This window comes from Malaya genurostris, chromosome 1, assembly GCF_030247185.1.
Source record: "Malaya genurostris strain Urasoe2022 chromosome 1, Malgen_1.1, whole genome shotgun sequence".
NCBI classification, from domain to species: Eukaryota; Metazoa; Arthropoda; class Insecta; order Diptera; family Culicidae; genus Malaya; species Malaya genurostris.
Genome location: NC_080570.1, coordinates 24,273,885 through 24,291,404, shown reverse-complemented (window position 1 = coordinate 24,291,404; position 17,520 = coordinate 24,273,885). Strand labels below are relative to the sequence as shown.

At 36.6% G+C, this 17,520-nt stretch overlaps 1 protein-coding gene across 1 annotated transcript in view; it reads right to left on the bottom strand.

Annotated features, from left to right (window-relative positions):
• Positions 1–17,520, bottom strand: part of LOC131435158 (calexcitin-1-like) — a 126,193-nt gene that overhangs the window by 26,013 nt on the left and 82,660 nt on the right. The window contains exons 2-4 of the mRNA XM_058602754.1: positions 16,415–16,518; positions 12,189–12,241; positions 11,970–12,089 (exon numbers count right to left, since the gene is read on the bottom strand). Of these exons, the coding sequence (XP_058458737.1) occupies positions 11,970–12,089; positions 12,189–12,241; positions 16,415–16,472 (231 nt within the window). The 5' untranslated portion in view covers positions 16,473–16,518. The remainder of the gene's footprint in view (positions 1–11,969; positions 12,090–12,188; positions 12,242–16,414; positions 16,519–17,520) is intronic.

Sequence of the window (17,520 nt, the reverse complement as noted above, 5' to 3'; positions counted from 1 at the left end):
CATCACGAAAAATTATTTTTATAAGAATTTACTCATACTGTCATGTCTGTTAGTCTGTGATTAAATCAAGGGCTATAACATAGCTTGTGCATTACTAAACATTGCCTTTACCTGGTCTCAAGATTAGTTTCAATATTTGAATGTACATGCAGGATTGACGAATGTCAAATGAAGTCGAACAGTAAAAAGAAGACAGAGCGATCTTGCAAGACGTCACGTGGCTAGAGAATGATGCAATTTCGCCTGTAAAATTTCGACAGTGGCCGGAATCTTGCTGGGCTTCTGTCGGCTGTCAGAATTTCTCAATAGCGGGTATCGCTTAGGTTTGTATTTTAAGGAAACAAAACAAAAAACGTTCTATCAAAACGATTTTTTGGAAAATTCAGCTGTTCGCTTAGTTTTATTTTACTATAATTTTACTCATATAGAAAACCAAACCAAATACTGGCACGAATTTAAGTTTTCCCATCAAAATGTCATTTGAAGTCCATCAAATTAGCCTGGTTTCCAATGCAAATAAAAAAAAAGATTGTGCCGTGGCCAGGGACTCTAGGTGAAACCATCACGGTGACACATTTGTGCTAAGAATTACCATAAATAACAATCAAACTAATGCTAGCCCTAATACTATCCAATTCAATGCAATCCAATCTAATCAGCGTGAAATGTATATCTTTTATCTTTATTTATCATTCATCATAACTCCATTATATTTTGGCAAGATTTTGCATCTTTCGAAAGCTATTCGGAGAAGGCCATGGAAAATATGGTTTATGTGCCAAAAGAGCGAGGCCAATTTTATTTATAAAAAAAAAGTTTGAACAAAGAAAACAGTTCTTATGCCAACGAAAACAAAAGCATTTTTCTGCTAATTGAAGTCACTTCGGCTATGACTTCATTGTGAACCGGTTAGCTTCACGTTCACCGATGCCAAACGTGGCAGATTTCGGCACTTCGATTAAACCGTGAAACGGAATTTGCATTTCCACTGTCGTTGCTATAATGATCTCGTGGCTTCGTGGAGATTCATCCTCATGCAGAGCCATTCTAAGGTGGCTTATTCGAGCAGCGGGAATGTCCGGAATACCAGTTAGGAGATGAAACCACTAAAATGACCTTGGATGGGTGCATAAAAGAAGAATGTAAAATTTTGTGCAAATCTATGCGAAAAGCTATCGACTTGGTTAGAAGAGCGGGTTTTTTTCCCGGACTTTACTGTTGCTTCACCAGTAAAAAATCTGCAAGTGTTGGTGGTTGTTGAAAAACGTGCTTCCGGAACGTAAAAACTGCTGCATTTTTCTCCGACTGGTTCGGTATCAGAGAGAATGCATCACGTTTCCGTGATTCACCTATATGTTACGGGTTGGCGGTGTGGTTTATTTTAGTTCGACGCTCTCTGAATTTTAAAATGCATTCCAATTTCTGATTCTGACCAATTTAACATATCACCGCGACCGAATTTAATGAATTAAAAAAAACTGATTTATATTACTTACACATGCATTTAACTTGGTCTGATTCATTTGACCAATATTGTTTCGAATGTCACCATGAACCCGAAATTCTATCTCGGCAAGGCCAAAAGAAAAACACGAGGTCAGCAGAAATACCGACCAAAGTCACGATTTCAGAAATCCCTAGCCAGCAAAGGGACGATTAAAATTCAAATCGCTGCGTTGTCAGTCGGAAATGGAAGTTTGTAAAACTGTCCTAAACGCCCCCCTTTTTAGCGGAGAAAACGCGTACTGAAATGATGGATCCTGGTCCGGAGGGAAACCCAACCCGACCGGACCCGAACCGAGACACGCACGGTTTGCTTTTGGTGGCGCGGATTAAAGCAGAATTATTTTGCATATTTCAATTTGAAACTCGGTCAGTTTGTGGTCGCAAAGTTTCCAGTGAAGCATAAATCCGTCCGGATCGTCCAGAACAGAGAGAGAGAGAGAGAGAGAGAGAGAGAGAGAGAGAGAGCAGTTCGAAAGCTTAATTTCGTCGGAACGCCACATGAACTTTGCTTCCTGAATTCACACCATAAACGTCACTCGGTGTTCCCGTCGCATAAATATGTAGATCATCTTAATTGACTGCTATTTGCTAAATTCATTCATATAATATTTCATACGTAGCTACTCTCGGTTGGTTGGTTCCGTGCGAGTTGTGACAATGCCAAGTGGACAATCTGATGGCTGCCGAACAAAGCTAACATGTGGAAGCGATAATGCGAAATTGAGTTATAAATGATTTCATAAACAAATTAAAATGAAAGCTTTTGTGGAAATGGGAACGATTGTCGGTGGACATGTGTATCCAAGGTCAAATCAATTGCGAATGGAAGTCCATTTAAGCTTCTACAATTTTCTATACAACACAACAGTTGAAGCGGAAAGAAAACGTTTAATTCCGTTCTCTAACATGCATGAAACATCATTCGGACTGTACCCCATCTAGCGAATTGTGTTCGCCAATCCGAATAGCCGACAACTGGTAGATATATTCGAGTGGGTCGCAGATTGTTAGTCCCGAATCTGCTCAGATCAAATTAGAAAAAAACATTTCACATTTTGACATAGCAGTGCATTTTAAATAATGACCCCAATACTGCTTTTTTTCCTAAGGATAAACTATACTGGGTACTTATCGATTAGTTTGACGCTAGTGAAAAATAGACTAGCATGGCTTCACTGCATCATTCTGGGGGGTGTGCTGTCCGACCTCGTTGTCGCTATCAAGAAATTGAATTTAAACCCGTCTAAACTTTATCTAATCGGATTAAATGAGATTTTTTCAGAACGAAATAGGTTTACCCGTACAACAAAATTAGATTTGGAATATTTTCCCAAGAAATATTCCATCAGTTATTCACATTCCTTTTGTTCTAATTCGACCACTGAAACGATCAAATGTAGTCAGGCAAGATAAGTTTGCTTGAAAATTTCGTTATGAAGATTATATAAAAAATAAAAAAGCAAACAAATAAATCATACAAGTCTTTCTGGATTATATCAGAAGTACGATTGTAGTTCAACAAAGCGGAAGTAAACATTATGATTTTTCATTTGTGTTTGTTACATATGAAATCTAACGATATGAAGACTATCAAAGAATTCGGCGAAAAGACCCTTTCGACGACATGGCGTTCGGCGAAACGGCTTTCGGCGAAATTATCCTAATCCCGTGGTGAGGACGTCTTCCATCAACATCAGTAACAAACAAACCTTCTACGTGGTATATTGCCTCAAACACTCAGGTCGAGCTCTCATTCACATTCGGAGGTCGTGGCGAGCAGTCGCCTTAAACCAGCAGCAACAGGAAATTCAGGTTTAGAATTTAATTTCAGAAACAGGTTCCAGATAATAGGTTCATAATTTAAAACTATGGCTCTGGAACTGATTCCTACACACTTGGATCCAATTCCCGACAATTTTGCTGATCGCTCAGTAATCAATTTTATGATTCCCGAGATTCGTTTAGAAGATTTACAGATTTTTCGGCAAAGTGCATCATTTTCCCGAGATTTGGCAAAATCTTGTGCTGAACTGATTACCCGGCGTAGCTCGAAAATGTTTCGTAAACATTTAAAACACCTTTCCCTCTATAAATACCTGCTTAGAAAACTCTGAGTTCCAAAAAGAATAAATGCTCGTAACGTACTTGAATTAACGTTTCTCGTCACATCCGATCTACAATATCTTAGGTTTCCATAAACACTTGCTATTCCCTTTTCGTTGTAGAAAAATCTTATGACATCATTATTTCCACGTAATCGCTCAAGATTTTCAAGAACCACTTCTCCTAGTCTGAATTTTCCTGAATAAATTTTAGAAAAGACACCCGTTTTTAGAGGCACTTGCTACAAACTGCAACCCATTTGTTCACCTGTGCAATGAATATCTGATCTCGCCAAGAAACATAAAAATTACTCCTATTACCACTTCTAAATTGCAAGAAGTACCTGTGCCAAATTTGGTGATAATTCACTGAGTTGTTATGGAATTATTCCGATTGTATACAAACAAATTTGTCTGTGTCAGTCGAAAAATGTCGATTTCGTAAAATTCGAAACATTTTGTCTGAAATTCTCCCTGTTATGAAACACTTACTACAAACCCCCCCTCCCCCTCTTCTCCTTAAAATATCCCTTATAGCTACTTATGAACAGAAAGAATTACTTGTGCCAAGTTAGGTAATAATCTATTGAGTTGTTTCGAAGTTATGATCGATTATATAAACAATTTATCTTTTAAACCCCCCTTATAAATTTCACATCAAGACCCCATTTTTTGAAGGCACTCATTATGTCAGCCCCCCACTCTTAAGACGTATTTGCCCCACTCTCTTAAGACCATATTTGAATTTTACTAAAAGTATCTATGGTCTTCAAAAAGTATCGATTCTCTTCAAATTAGATAAATTTTATCATAAACACCCCATCCTGCCCGAATAAAAAATATTTTAGAAAAACAATACGATTTGCTGTTGCAAAACCATCCACAATTTTGCTTTGACTATTGAAAAATATTTTAATGCAATGTTACACACTATTCAATCAATTGTGAACATGCTTTTAACAATAGAATGTATAGGTTGCTAAGTATCGTAACAATTCAAATCATAAAATTTCCTCATACATGTTTTCTTGGAAAACAACCAAATGTACAGTTTGTTTATTGTTTAAAAACACCACGTGTACATTAAATTCCATTGTAGAATCGTAGAAACAATATATTTGAATCGTTGGAAATGAAAAAAATCTTGTCAAGATACAATAAAATGTATTGTAACCCAAAGATCTAATTGTGAATCAATTTTTTGTGCTGTAAAATCAATCGTTTATTTTTTTACGGGTGACCCTGCCGAACAGACTGTAAACTTGTTGCTGACAATTCCGCATAAAATATCAGCAATATTTTCAAATCTTCAAACTACATCTAAAAATTATCACCGTTTCTCAGTTCAATGCTCGCCACTTGAGCAGCGCAACGATCGCAGGAGACTGGTTTGATTTCGTCAATTGGCACAATGCCGCCAAAGTGAAATGTAGAGGCGCTGCTTGTTTAAAGATGATACTTTCAGCAAGAGCTGTCAAATCGGTAGGAAAATTTCTAATCACTTCACCTTTTTCACGTTTTCTTACAAAAACGGGTAAATTCATTTGAAAAATCATAGTAGCAGTGGAAAAAATGTTTCTACTTTGAGGTGGTAACGTTTATCTTAATTTATTGTGCAAAAACCAACGTTCATTTAGAATGGAGCATTAAACTTAGTTCAATACCATTTTTCAAATGTCCGGAAAAAACAAATAAAGCATCCAAAACAAATGGTACTCAATCGCTATACATTCTAGTACTCGAGAAATCAACATTACACTGGATTCCAGAAAATGTTGATCCGAAAAAACCTAAGCTTACCCAATTCCACACATTTCTGAAGATATGCCATGTTTAATCGTAGTTTACTCTAAAAAAAAGTAGCAGTAATCACTTTGAAATCGATATTCTTTTACTCCCAGTTTACTTCTATTCTTGATATCTATTTGTATTTTTGAATAAACAAAAAAAAATCATGGCAAATCACTACAGCTGATATGAAAATTTTCGGAAGAACCCTCCTTCTCTTGGTTCATTTTAGTCCTTCTCCATAGATTCTAGAATCAACAGGAATTCTGTTCCTGTTCCCTTATGGGGAACAATTTAGAAACTCAATTAGAATTCTGCCAAAACATGTCTCTCCCATCTCATGATTTGTTTGCATGCGTACGAACATAAAGCTAACAATTGTTTTGGTCGTATCCATTTCGCTACCATCCGGTATCGGCCGGAAGTTACCAACGAAGTGCTACAGCACTTATGATGCTTGCTCTCACAATATATAGTATCATCTAGCAAAGTGCACGAGATCCCAGCAAAGGAGAGTTTCATAGGGTGAAAATTTTCCGATTTGCGGATGCACAACCAATCGGTTTCGACTCCGGACTCTGATGCACACATAGATGGATTTTGCAATCGAAAAGGTTGGTAAATCGAAAATAAAAATGAAATTTCTTATCTTTTTCACTCTGCGATTAAACGCATCCTATGCGAACTAAACGCAAATGATTATTTTTACGTTTCAACATCAATTCTTTGGTGCATAGCAGCTCAAAGTGAAGTGAAGTGAAGTGAAGTGAGAATACAGCTCAGCAGTTCGACTTGACATGATTCTGTATTATTTGAGTGTAAAAAAATCGGGAACATATTTGGAAAGTTAGTGATGCATTTTAACTACTGTCTCCCTTAGCTAACTACTGAATATTGTCCATTATCATAATGCAGCGATTTCAGTTTGATTTTAACAGCTTTTTTTCGGTAGCACAACTTCCGATTCCGCTTGGTCGTTAAAGTTTCACCATCTCCTGCTGGCTTGAGCACCGTCATCGATTTTCTGTCCTCTACCAACCGCATGAACCGTACTGTTGTTGTTGTTGGTGCTGCTTGAGAAGACCTGTTTATTTTTTTTATTATATTACATACTCCTTACTGCACATGTTCTGTCCATTGAAAGCTCTCCGATGGTTTTTGTCGATGTGCTCCAGCTAAACTGCAATTCCGAACAGGATGCATCATACTGCGCCGGTATTCAGATCTTCCTCAACTCGGCAGGGTGTTGAATGCCAACACCGAAGGCCGGAACACGAATATCTGCACTAATAAAATCAGACCGTATCTTAACCATGATAGTTTTTCTAGTTATATCGAATATAAAGCTAAGAAACGAAAGATAATTCCAGTTGAATACCGTTGCAAAGGAAAATTGACTTTATATCAAACTCGTAGTTTCATCTTCCTTTAAGCGATAAAACACTTGATAGTTGAATTAATTTGTCGAGTTTGGAAGGAAATTTGATTCAGAGGAGAAAAAGATTTTCAACATTCGAAGATTTCTTTTGGAAGCGGATTGGGAATATTTGCGGGAATAAAATAAGACAGACCAAAAAAAGTGTTGTTGAAATATAATTAAATGTTTTCTACGAAATCTGCATTTTATTTTTGAAAGTTGATATAACCAATATCATTCTAAGCTCTGTCCATCCGTTGCCCACTCAGATCATGTGTCGTTATCGGAACAGATAGAAATCCGAAAGTGTTATATTTGAGCAATATGGTGTGCAAGGAAGAACTTTTCATTTCAACGTTTGCTGGTACTTTTTGGCAACGCTTGAAACGTGCGATCACGCATTGTCATAGAGCAAGGGGTCTCTGTTGTGATTCTCGCTCGTTTCTGATCGCCTCAGACATAACACTCGGATCAAGCACATCAATTGCCGACGTTAGAGCTCTCTTGTGATTTCTTCGGAGGGTTTAAGCAAATCATAATAGATTACGCCCTTATGTTTTTACCAAAAGCACAGTATCACCTGGGAACCGTTGATACTGGGCGTGATATTTCATTTTACGATTTCTTAATAAACATGCTTCAAATATATCGCTAAGAGTCAACATATTAGGAATGATTGGTTTTTATCACATTTGATATGTTTATTTTTTTCGGAATTCAAATCATGAGATGATGAAATGAATCAATAGTAAATTTTTCGAATCTTCAGACTGAATTCGAAAATTCTCGGTTGATATTTCGAAGAGCCGTGGATATTTCGAAGAGCAAGTGATTGGCACATTTCCACGAAACTGAATTACCGATAGCGTTAATGTAAAATGGAATCAAGAAAAGGAGGATTCTTCCAAAAATGTTCATATCGGCAGTAGTGATTTGCAACGATTTTTTCATTTATTCAATAGTACAAATAGATATCAGCACTAAAAGTAAACTTAGAGTAGAAGGAAATCGATTTTAATGTGATTACTACTATTTTTTTAGTGTAAACTACAATTAAACATGGAAAATCTTCAGAAATGTGTGAAATTGGGTAAGGTTAGTTTTTTTCGGAACAACAATTTTTAAAACAGAAACCCGTGTAAAGTTAATATCTCGAGTACTAAAATGTGTTAAACTTGAATACTTTAGTTTTCGCACTATAAATTAAGATCATCATTACCACCTCAGAGTAAAAACTTTTTCTTCCACTTCAATTATGAATTTTCAAATCAATTTGCCCGTTTTTATGAGAAAAAACGTTTCGTTAGAAAGGTAAAGTAATTAAAAGTTTCCCTACCGATTTGACAGCTCTTGCTTAAAATCTCATCTCTAAACAAACAGCGCCTCTACATTTCATGTTAGCATCATTGTGCTAATAGTTTGGAAGTTGAAGGTTTCGGGTATCATTTTGTACAAAGAGTTGAGTGGTAAACGTACAAACCGCTTACTAAATAACAGAAGAGAAATTACATAACGAGGAACTATCACTTGCTTTCACGGCCGTTAGAAAAATTAATTCTACTTTATCGCCATTAGATTAGTTCAATGCTTGCCGCTTGCGCAGCGCTGCAATCACAGAAAGGTAGACTCGATTCGTCAATTCAGCTGTTATTTCAAGACTGTTTGCCTCGAATAAATGATTACAAACCAAACAATTAATTGAAGAATCCAACCAACTCTTTTGCGATCGCTGCGCTGCCCGAGTGGCGAGCTTTGAACTGAGCGATGGTGATCATTTTCAGATTTTGCTTGAAGATTCGAACAAAATGCAGGGTATTTTTTTCTTATGAATCGAATACTAACATACAAAAACGTGTGAAAATTTGGTAAAAAAAATCGATCATTAATGATTCAGTAACTTTCGGTGGTATGTTTGATTGATATTTATGGAGAAATCGTAACACGAAATACCAAATTCGAAGAAGTGAGGTTGGGTACTGTTTTCATATCTGGGATATTCGTTGTATGATCAAAAGTTTTAAGACTAGTCTATTTACTCATGTTTTATCATCTAAATCAAATCAGTATGTGAACTGAAAATTTAAAATTTCATCCGAGATTGTCAAGAGTATATGACAATTTGAAATCATATGTTTGATGACAACACGTGACTAATCGTTTTTCTTACCCATATTTGTAAGGTTTTGCCATCTGCATTCTTTCAAACTCAAGTAAATTGAAAAATTCGTCAAAAATTTTACTAAATACATGGAATATGTCAAAACAATCACCATAACGCTATCTCGTGGTGACCACGTTGATTGGATTGTTCAATAGACTTCGATTCTCCAAAAAAATCAACATTCTTTTGTAATACAAAAATTGTTAACGGCAAAATTATAATTCATTTAATTCTAAAATATGCTCGCCCTTTCAACAGAACGAAAGTTGTTGTCTCAACAGAACTGTTTCCTTTTCGTAATCTCGGACGTTTCACGAAATTTTCATTACTGGAAACATAAGTAAGACGATTAGCACAATGATGTCAAAATGCAAGGGAAATCAAATTTCCACTTGTAAATTTATTTACGTCATTTGTTCAAGCGTAAAGTTAATCCTAGTTCCGATTTTAATATGTGAGAAAATTTTAAGTTGATTATTTTCAAACGGTTTTATTTGCCGCGTAGATTATGACATGTTACTTGAAGGACCGATAATAACCTCAACCGAATCGAAATAAATTCCGGATCGCAATATTTGTCAAAAATAAAAAAAAAAACGATTACACGAAATAAAAGAAAATTAATTTCCTTACATTTTCAAATGAGCAGTGTAAAATTCAGACTGTCATCTCAAGAATGGTTCAAATGATGAATCTTAGATGGCACGGCAGTTAAAAATAGTTTGGCGTTGGATTGCCAATATTGATTTCTTCTTTGAAATATAAGCCAGTTGTTCTTTGAAAAAGAAACTAATTTGACCTGGTGCACCATCTAAGTTTCATTCTTTGAACCAGTAGAATGATCACGATTGTGTTCTTCTGCTGGTCTCCAATGGCTTTCAAACGCAGAACTCATAGGAATCAAGTATCGATTGCGGAAATAGTTACTAACATAATAATAAAGAGCTATTTTTTGCTGGTATCTTCCTGGCAACACTGTTTTTGACAGATCACGAGTGAATCGTGTCTTGTGTCATTGTCAAACTTGTTCAGTTTGGTCTATAATTTAATCATGAATCGTCGTTTGGTCTATAATTTATTCATGAATGGGTGCTGGCAAAGTTAGAGGAAGATCTACTTTTCTATCGAGAATTGTGTTCAACAACGAAGCTCATTTCTGGTTGAATGAAATACGTCAGCGAGCAAAACTACCACCGCCTGATATTGATCGGTCATAAATTTACTCAATTCGGTTCGAACAACTACTGGGTGGAATAAATGGCCAGTCGAATTATTTCAGTGCAAATTCAACAAGTAAAATCAACATTATTGGGCCATTCCGAAAGCAAAACATAATAGATCTAATAACAAGCGGAATATTTTAATAAATTGGTTGAAATTCTAATTGAAACATTAATTAAAGTTTTTCCCTGATTCTAACAGAATAATTCTTCAATCATTCGAATTTCATCCACAAATAAATAAAATTTCACTGGAAATTGAAAATTCCTTTGAATTTCGACAGTTTTCATTCAAAAACATCGTCGGTTTAAACGATGATAAAACGCTATCTTCATGTCGAACAGTCGTTAGAAGGCCAATAGTACCTTAGATCATTTGAAATGATCGGTAATATTTTAGGATCTTTCAGGCAAACTGAAAATTTAAAAAAGTATATCAGAAAATCTGTTTTATTTACATTTTGGATTTTGATAGAGCCGTAAGGCAGTCTCGGTAGAAAGAATATAGCATTGCTGGAAATACCGCCTTTCTACTAGTTTCGCATTATTGATGCCGAACATTGTTTCAGAAGTAATAGGTCAATTTTTGAAGTATACATATTACTACTCTTGAATAATGATTGATGATAACAAAGTGACAAACACGTAGATTTCTGATACGCATATTTTTTCCAAAAATAAAATGTTTCTGTTTGATTGTCATATGTGACCAGGGTCTTCTGTGGGTAGGGGAAACTTCGCTCCATTAAGACGCATGAAGGTATTCTCAGTGAAACAGTAGTAAGCAGCTACTTACTGCTACTAAATATTGTACGTTTGGGTACTTTATTCCCACGTAATTTTTGCCGTTCAAACATTGTTGTTTCGGGAATAACCTTTCTAGCTAAGCCATTAGTTTTTTTTATTTCATTCCACACTAATAGCGAAAAACAATACAACAATGCAATCAAATTTGGCAAGTGCTGCTACCACTCCGGTGCGATTGCTGGGAACGAACGTCGGACGAAATGAGTTCGGAATTTATCTGCTGGAAATACCCATCAAACCAGCGCCATGCTGTTTTCCTCCAGTCACAGGTTTGACCACGTTCTTACAATGAAGTCATCGTAAAAAAAAACCGAATGATGGGATAGTGGGTAAGCACTTGAACAGACGGTGCCATCCTTTCGCGGAAGAAAATCGCCACATGAAAGGTAACGTGTGCAGCGAGTAGCACCAACCGACCGGCCTCCAAGTGCATGGACCATAAATTAAGCGCAGAATGAGATTCTCTCCGCACATCGCACAAGGACCAAGCTGCGGTGGGAGTAAAAATCTACCCAAAACTTCATCCATCCACCCCCTGGTGATGAGAGCTGAACCAGGAAGAGTTGATGAAATATTATCAACAGTTACGACTACGTTTCCGCATTCTTTCGGCGTGTTTCCGCATTGGAAGTTGATAGCGCGATTGGCTCAGTTGTTTTGAACTTAGTCTCCTGCCCTCACGGAAACCTGCACTGCGTTGCGATTGGCTGAACACGGAGATCGTAATTTTGTTTTAGGATAGTTTGAGCTAACAGAAAAAAATTGCTTCGAGTTCATGACTAGAATACTTTTGTCATCTGCTTTGAACCGATATTATTTTATGTTTCCGGTTGATGAACATTTACATTTTACAACATCGTTCTCCTTTGTAGAGAACATATTCTTCAGTTTGATGGGAATTTATCCAAGGAACAATATTTTCCAGACCATTCGAAAGTTTTACTGTATTCGCATTGACCCGAACTCACCTGACCATCGTTATCCTTGTCCGCCTTGGAACGCAATCCATCCCAAATTTTGAACATGGATTCGTGAGTTTCCGTATTCCGCGGATTGCCCACCGGCCAGCCGCGAAGTTCACAGATTTTCTGTTGTGAATAGAGAGAGGAAACGGGTTATCGTTCATCAGTTTTATCGTGTTGTTTTTCTTTTGTTACAAAGTGAGAAAAGGGCACTGTTCAACTCACTTCAATGGCTAGTTCGAAGTCCTTTCGATCGATTTCGCCGCTCTGGTTCACATCTGGAACGAAAGTAGAAACGCAGACTTTAGCAAATGCCAAATCGAAAATATGTTTTACGAGACTGAGTTGTCAGCTATCGGTGAATTAAATTACTAAACAATGACTAAAGTGATTGAAAATAAATGGTAAATGCCAGGGAACCTCACCTCCGTGTTAAAATTTGACAACTTGACTGTTATTTTCCCATTGTCAAAATCAATCCTTCAATTTGACAATTCGATCAATATTTTTGAACGAAAAAAAATTATTACTTATAACCTCACCCTCACTTCCAAATAAAATTTATTTCCAAACTATCCATCAAAGTCATTTAACAGCTAAGCTTGGTCGTTGAACCGTGGTTTTTTGATCTTTCAATTTTGGGAATAGTGATCGAGCAATTTTGCTATTCTGGAATTTTACGATTAAGGGATTTAACAATTGTTGATTTTCACAACTCCGGAATTATACAGTTCAACGGTTTAACGATTCCGCGAACTCAAGATTTGGGATCATACGAACTAGAGATGGGCAAAACAGTTCATTTCAAAGAACCGTTCAGTGATGCAGAGTTCTATTGAAAGAACTAGTTCTCCAGAGCCGTTCGTTCGTTCTATCCATAGTTGGTTTGTTCGTTCAAAGACTAAACGAGAACTTACTTTTGTAAGCTTAAGCGAGGAAAAAAGGTCCCTCGAAGTAGAACTGAGGTTTCAAGACGAAACTTTCTTATTAGTACCGTTCGTGAAAAAAGGTTGAGCGAGCTCAAAAACGAAAAAAAGATCTTTCGACTTTGAACTAAAGAACTACCGTTCTCGAAAAAAGAACTATAGCTCGTTCATTCTTTCAAAAGAACTAGTTCTTTTGAACCGTTCGCGAACGAATTGCCCATCTCTAATACGAACTCGAGTTCATGATTCGGTGATATGAAGTATTATTGAATTTCACGAATCAAAGATTCAACGAGTTTGGTTTCGTTACGAAGATAAAAAAAAAATTTTGTTATTTTTATTTACATGATGGATCATATTTTATGAATGTTAACACATTGATGATGAATGGATCAAATGGATTTTTAAGATTCAAGAGTTTCAGAATTGAAAACCAAAAAATGTAAAGCTATTAATGAGATTCTGGAGTTTAGGGTCATAAAGATGAAATTTCAAAGATTCCATGCGTTTTGCGTGAAAATAAAATTATCTTCGGGATTGCCAGAATTTAGAAGAAGCGTTTTCTGAATTTCAAGCGTTTAGAGTTTCGAATAATTAGTTTTCCTATGACAATTCAGAAAATAAGGGATGTAGAGATTTTAAACCATTAGTGAACAAAAATTAGTGGAATTTTATGAAATTCGATTTTGAATCTTAGAAATTCGATTTATCATTTCGTATATTGAATTTTGATTTTAAAATTTTTGGTTTTAGAATTTGAATTAGGAATCCGTGATTGTCGATTCGGAATTTGCCATCTGGAATTTGGGTTCTTTGAGTTTGGGGTTTGGATTTATTATTTTGAATTTTGGTTTTTGAATCTGTTTTTAATTTATTATGAATTTGGGAGGAGTTGGCATCACTGGAAGTGCGATGCGATGGCTGGGTGTTTCTCTCAAAAAAGTTTAATTTCAATGTGGTAACTTAATGTGAAGTAATTGATCGAAACAGTTATTTTGAGGGATAGTGCAGCTATGAAAAGTGTGTATTGTTTAGTGAAAAGTGTTATTATTAAACTTTACTGATTCGCGAAAATAAAAAATATTCCAGTGACGGCAATTGTGAATTTACCGCTCAAAATTAAACGACGTCAACGATGCGAATTTGCCGCCAAAAATTAACATGCATCAACCGATCGAAGCGCCATCTGCATATCATTGTCGGTGTTATCTGATTTATGAAAATTTACAAGTCAATCGTGTGATTCAAACTAGATTCAGAAAATTGGTCTACAGCAAACCTATCCGCGAGTGTTTATTTTATTTTATTTTTTCCTTAGTAGCTTACAGCAATGCGAATAGAAGAAGCAGCTACGCTTAGTTTATCATCGATTTGAGATTTTGTATTCCGGATTCGAGATTTTGGATTTTTGAGTTCGTATTTCGACTTTTAAATTTTAGATTTCGATTTATAGATAATGGGGTTCGGATTTTTGTTGTTGGTTTCTAGATTTTCGAATCAGATTTTGTATTTTGAATATTGAATTTAGATTTTCGATTATTTGAATCTAAATTCTTGATTTGAGATTTTTGATATTGAATGTATTATTTGGATTGAAGAATATAAATCTTGGTTGGGAATGGCTTGACTTGTGGCTGTTTTACTTTATCTGTAAGCAGGAATTCATGCACATCGTAAAACCATTGTTGAATTCTTTCCGACACGAGTGAAACGGTCTGTGAAAAAAAAACTTTCTAAACAGAGCAGAATATTTCCCTGTTTGATTCACTTCGTTACCGACAAAAAAAAATCACCCTTCCATCCAATGATCCGCTCAGCCATTCATTCTTGTACTCTTTCAACCAGGCCATGTAGCGTATTGGTGGGAGGTTTACGGAGTGGACTAGCGAACAGTTTCCCCGGATCCTCTACATTTTCCTAGAAAATCCCCACCGGAATGTGGCTTACGATGAACAACCGTGTCCATGCTAAATTTCCGCACTGAAGTGCTTTTAAGCTTCAGCAGCCACCGACCTGGGATGACTGCTGGGTTTACTGCTATAACGAAGTACTCGGGCCCAGCTGATGCCCGTCAGCGTCAGCGTCAGTGTCCGTCAAACCACTGAAGACCGAGCACAACATGTTCGACGATAACAAATGGCTGAAAGAATGCACTGCACAATTACCAGTATCTTTATTTCCAGAGCACTCCCGGCCGAGTTGTTCAACGATTGGACGAAAGGATTGGAGATTTGCCAGCTATCTCATCTAAGATGATGTCAAAGAAAGATCGTAAATCTGGATTTTCACAGGGTGATAGTAAACAGAAACCGTATTGAATTATTGTTTCTAAATATTTACTGTTCCCTGTTGAAAATCCTGTCTTTTTTCTCGAGTGTTTGGCTTTTGGCGCAGTTGGGCTTAATCAAACTAAATGTGCATGCAATTCTTGATAAAAATACACTTGAGATTTGACAAATCAGTCCGAGTTCATAACCGGTATGTTGCTAAAAGTTTATCTTTCCTGCAGTTTACAAGATAAACTTATCAAACTCTCAAAAGGCTGAGGGAAATCATCGTGAATTTCTCGTTTCCTCTTCTAAGCCCATAGACTGATATCAATATATTCTACCGTTTTCAATTTAGCTGTAAGCCTTCATGAAAATTTATGCCTCATTCCCAGCAGCCCTAGCAGGTTTACCTGTCATCATTCTGTCTCGTAACATGCCATCAAGACAGTTTTGCATACACATTGACACTCCCGTCCCGGAGGGGCCCACCGCATGCAAGTGTTTCCTTCGTTGCCCGCATTCCGGGACGGTAGGTATTTAGGTGCGATGTCTCGTACACGGCAATTTATAATGGCTCGCTGGGACAAGCCATCTGCCCCCAAATTGGGGGATGATGGGAAAACGATCGGTTCGTAGTTGACACACATGCTACTATTCTCCTCTTATCCTCGTTTTTTTCTGTTCTGCTTGAACAAGGGACTAGCCAGGAAACACGTAAACCAGAGCCGGGCCATCAGGTATTCGCAGTTTGTGTTTTCAGTGTAAACTTGTCTGTCATTGTTACCTTATGGGCTCAATGGATTTTGCATTCATGAAAGCAAAAATACAAGCTCGTAAAGCTAAAATAGTTCACTCCATCGTAGTAAGTTCTGATTTTATACTTCATTATGATATCTCTTCCGACCTAGTGCATGAATGTTTTGACATTATTTTTCAATCTAGTAACCAGTGATCTGATCTTTCAACCCCTTGAAAGAATCTATTTGTTTTTTTTAATCATTATACATACAACTATTACAGGTTTACGTTCTCCATGGACGATCCCTGAAAACTCATCTGATGTCGAGGTTCGAAGCAGGCCTACAATGGCTCTCGAACCGAACAGAGGAATCGATGACGCCTAACATTATACATCGCGTATCGGGGCTGCTCTGGCCAAGTCATGAATAAAGCAATGAGATGCGTGATACCGTTCCTTCTATGGTGAATATTTTTTCTATCGCTTCGATAGCTGAGCAAACAATTCGGTACTTACCGAAAAACACGTTGAACACATACAGCAGCTTTTTCTTGCGAAACTCGGAAATTGGCATGTTTGGTGAGGTTGCGATCGGTGTTTCCGCTAACAACGAGGATTATCTGTGATTGAAGGGAGAAAGAGAAACAGCGTGATTTGAAATTAGTTTGCTACCGTATTATGGTTCAGTGTGTACAGTGGAAAGGAGGCTGTGAGAGAAACTGTTTTTATTTAATATTCAAACTCCTAAGTTCTAGCGAGGAAAGTTATTATGAAATTTTACTGGATTATTTGCGTATAAAATGCCCTTTATGATACTAGATGCATAAATTCGATAGAACTGTTTAGGGCCACGCCTCTTTGAGAAAATAAGTGAACTCCTGAAACAATAATCAAACATAACTGATGGAAACTTTAATTAAAATAATGTTAAAATTTTTATCATCCAAATCAAATCTGTATGTGAACTGAAAATTTCCAATTTCATCCGAAATTTTCAAGTGTATAGGACTTGAATAATCAATTTGTTGTCATATGTTTGATGACAACACGTGAATAATCAATTTTTACCCATATTTGTAAGGTTTTGCCAAACTCAAGTAAATGGAAAAATTCGTCAAAAAATTTTCTAAATACATAGGATGTGTCAAAACAATCACCATAACGCTATCTGGTGGTGACCGCTGATTGGATTGTTCAATTTCAACACTTCAGAAATTACTCTTAAAAGTAGGTGTTGACAGATGACTTATTGACCATTTTCCGGAAATACACTTCAAATATTATTACAACATCTTTATAATAATTGTTGACCTGTCAAGTTATATAAGTAATCTATTCGCCACCGATCACTCATTTCTGGAAGCCTGTCTTTATGGCGCAGAGCCCCATTGTACGTGCGCGCTTAAATTAACGACATAACAATAATTTTATGCAAATATACGAGTATACTTGAAACCAAATCTACGGATTTCACCTCAGGGAAAAGTGGCATCATTGTTGGCAACACAGCAAAACATCGCTTTGACCAAAACAAAACATCGCCCTTTGTCAGACAATCAAGGCTGCCAGGTCATTTTTCCAAAAATCTGTTTCAGACTCAAAAATTTGTCTGAGTAATACTA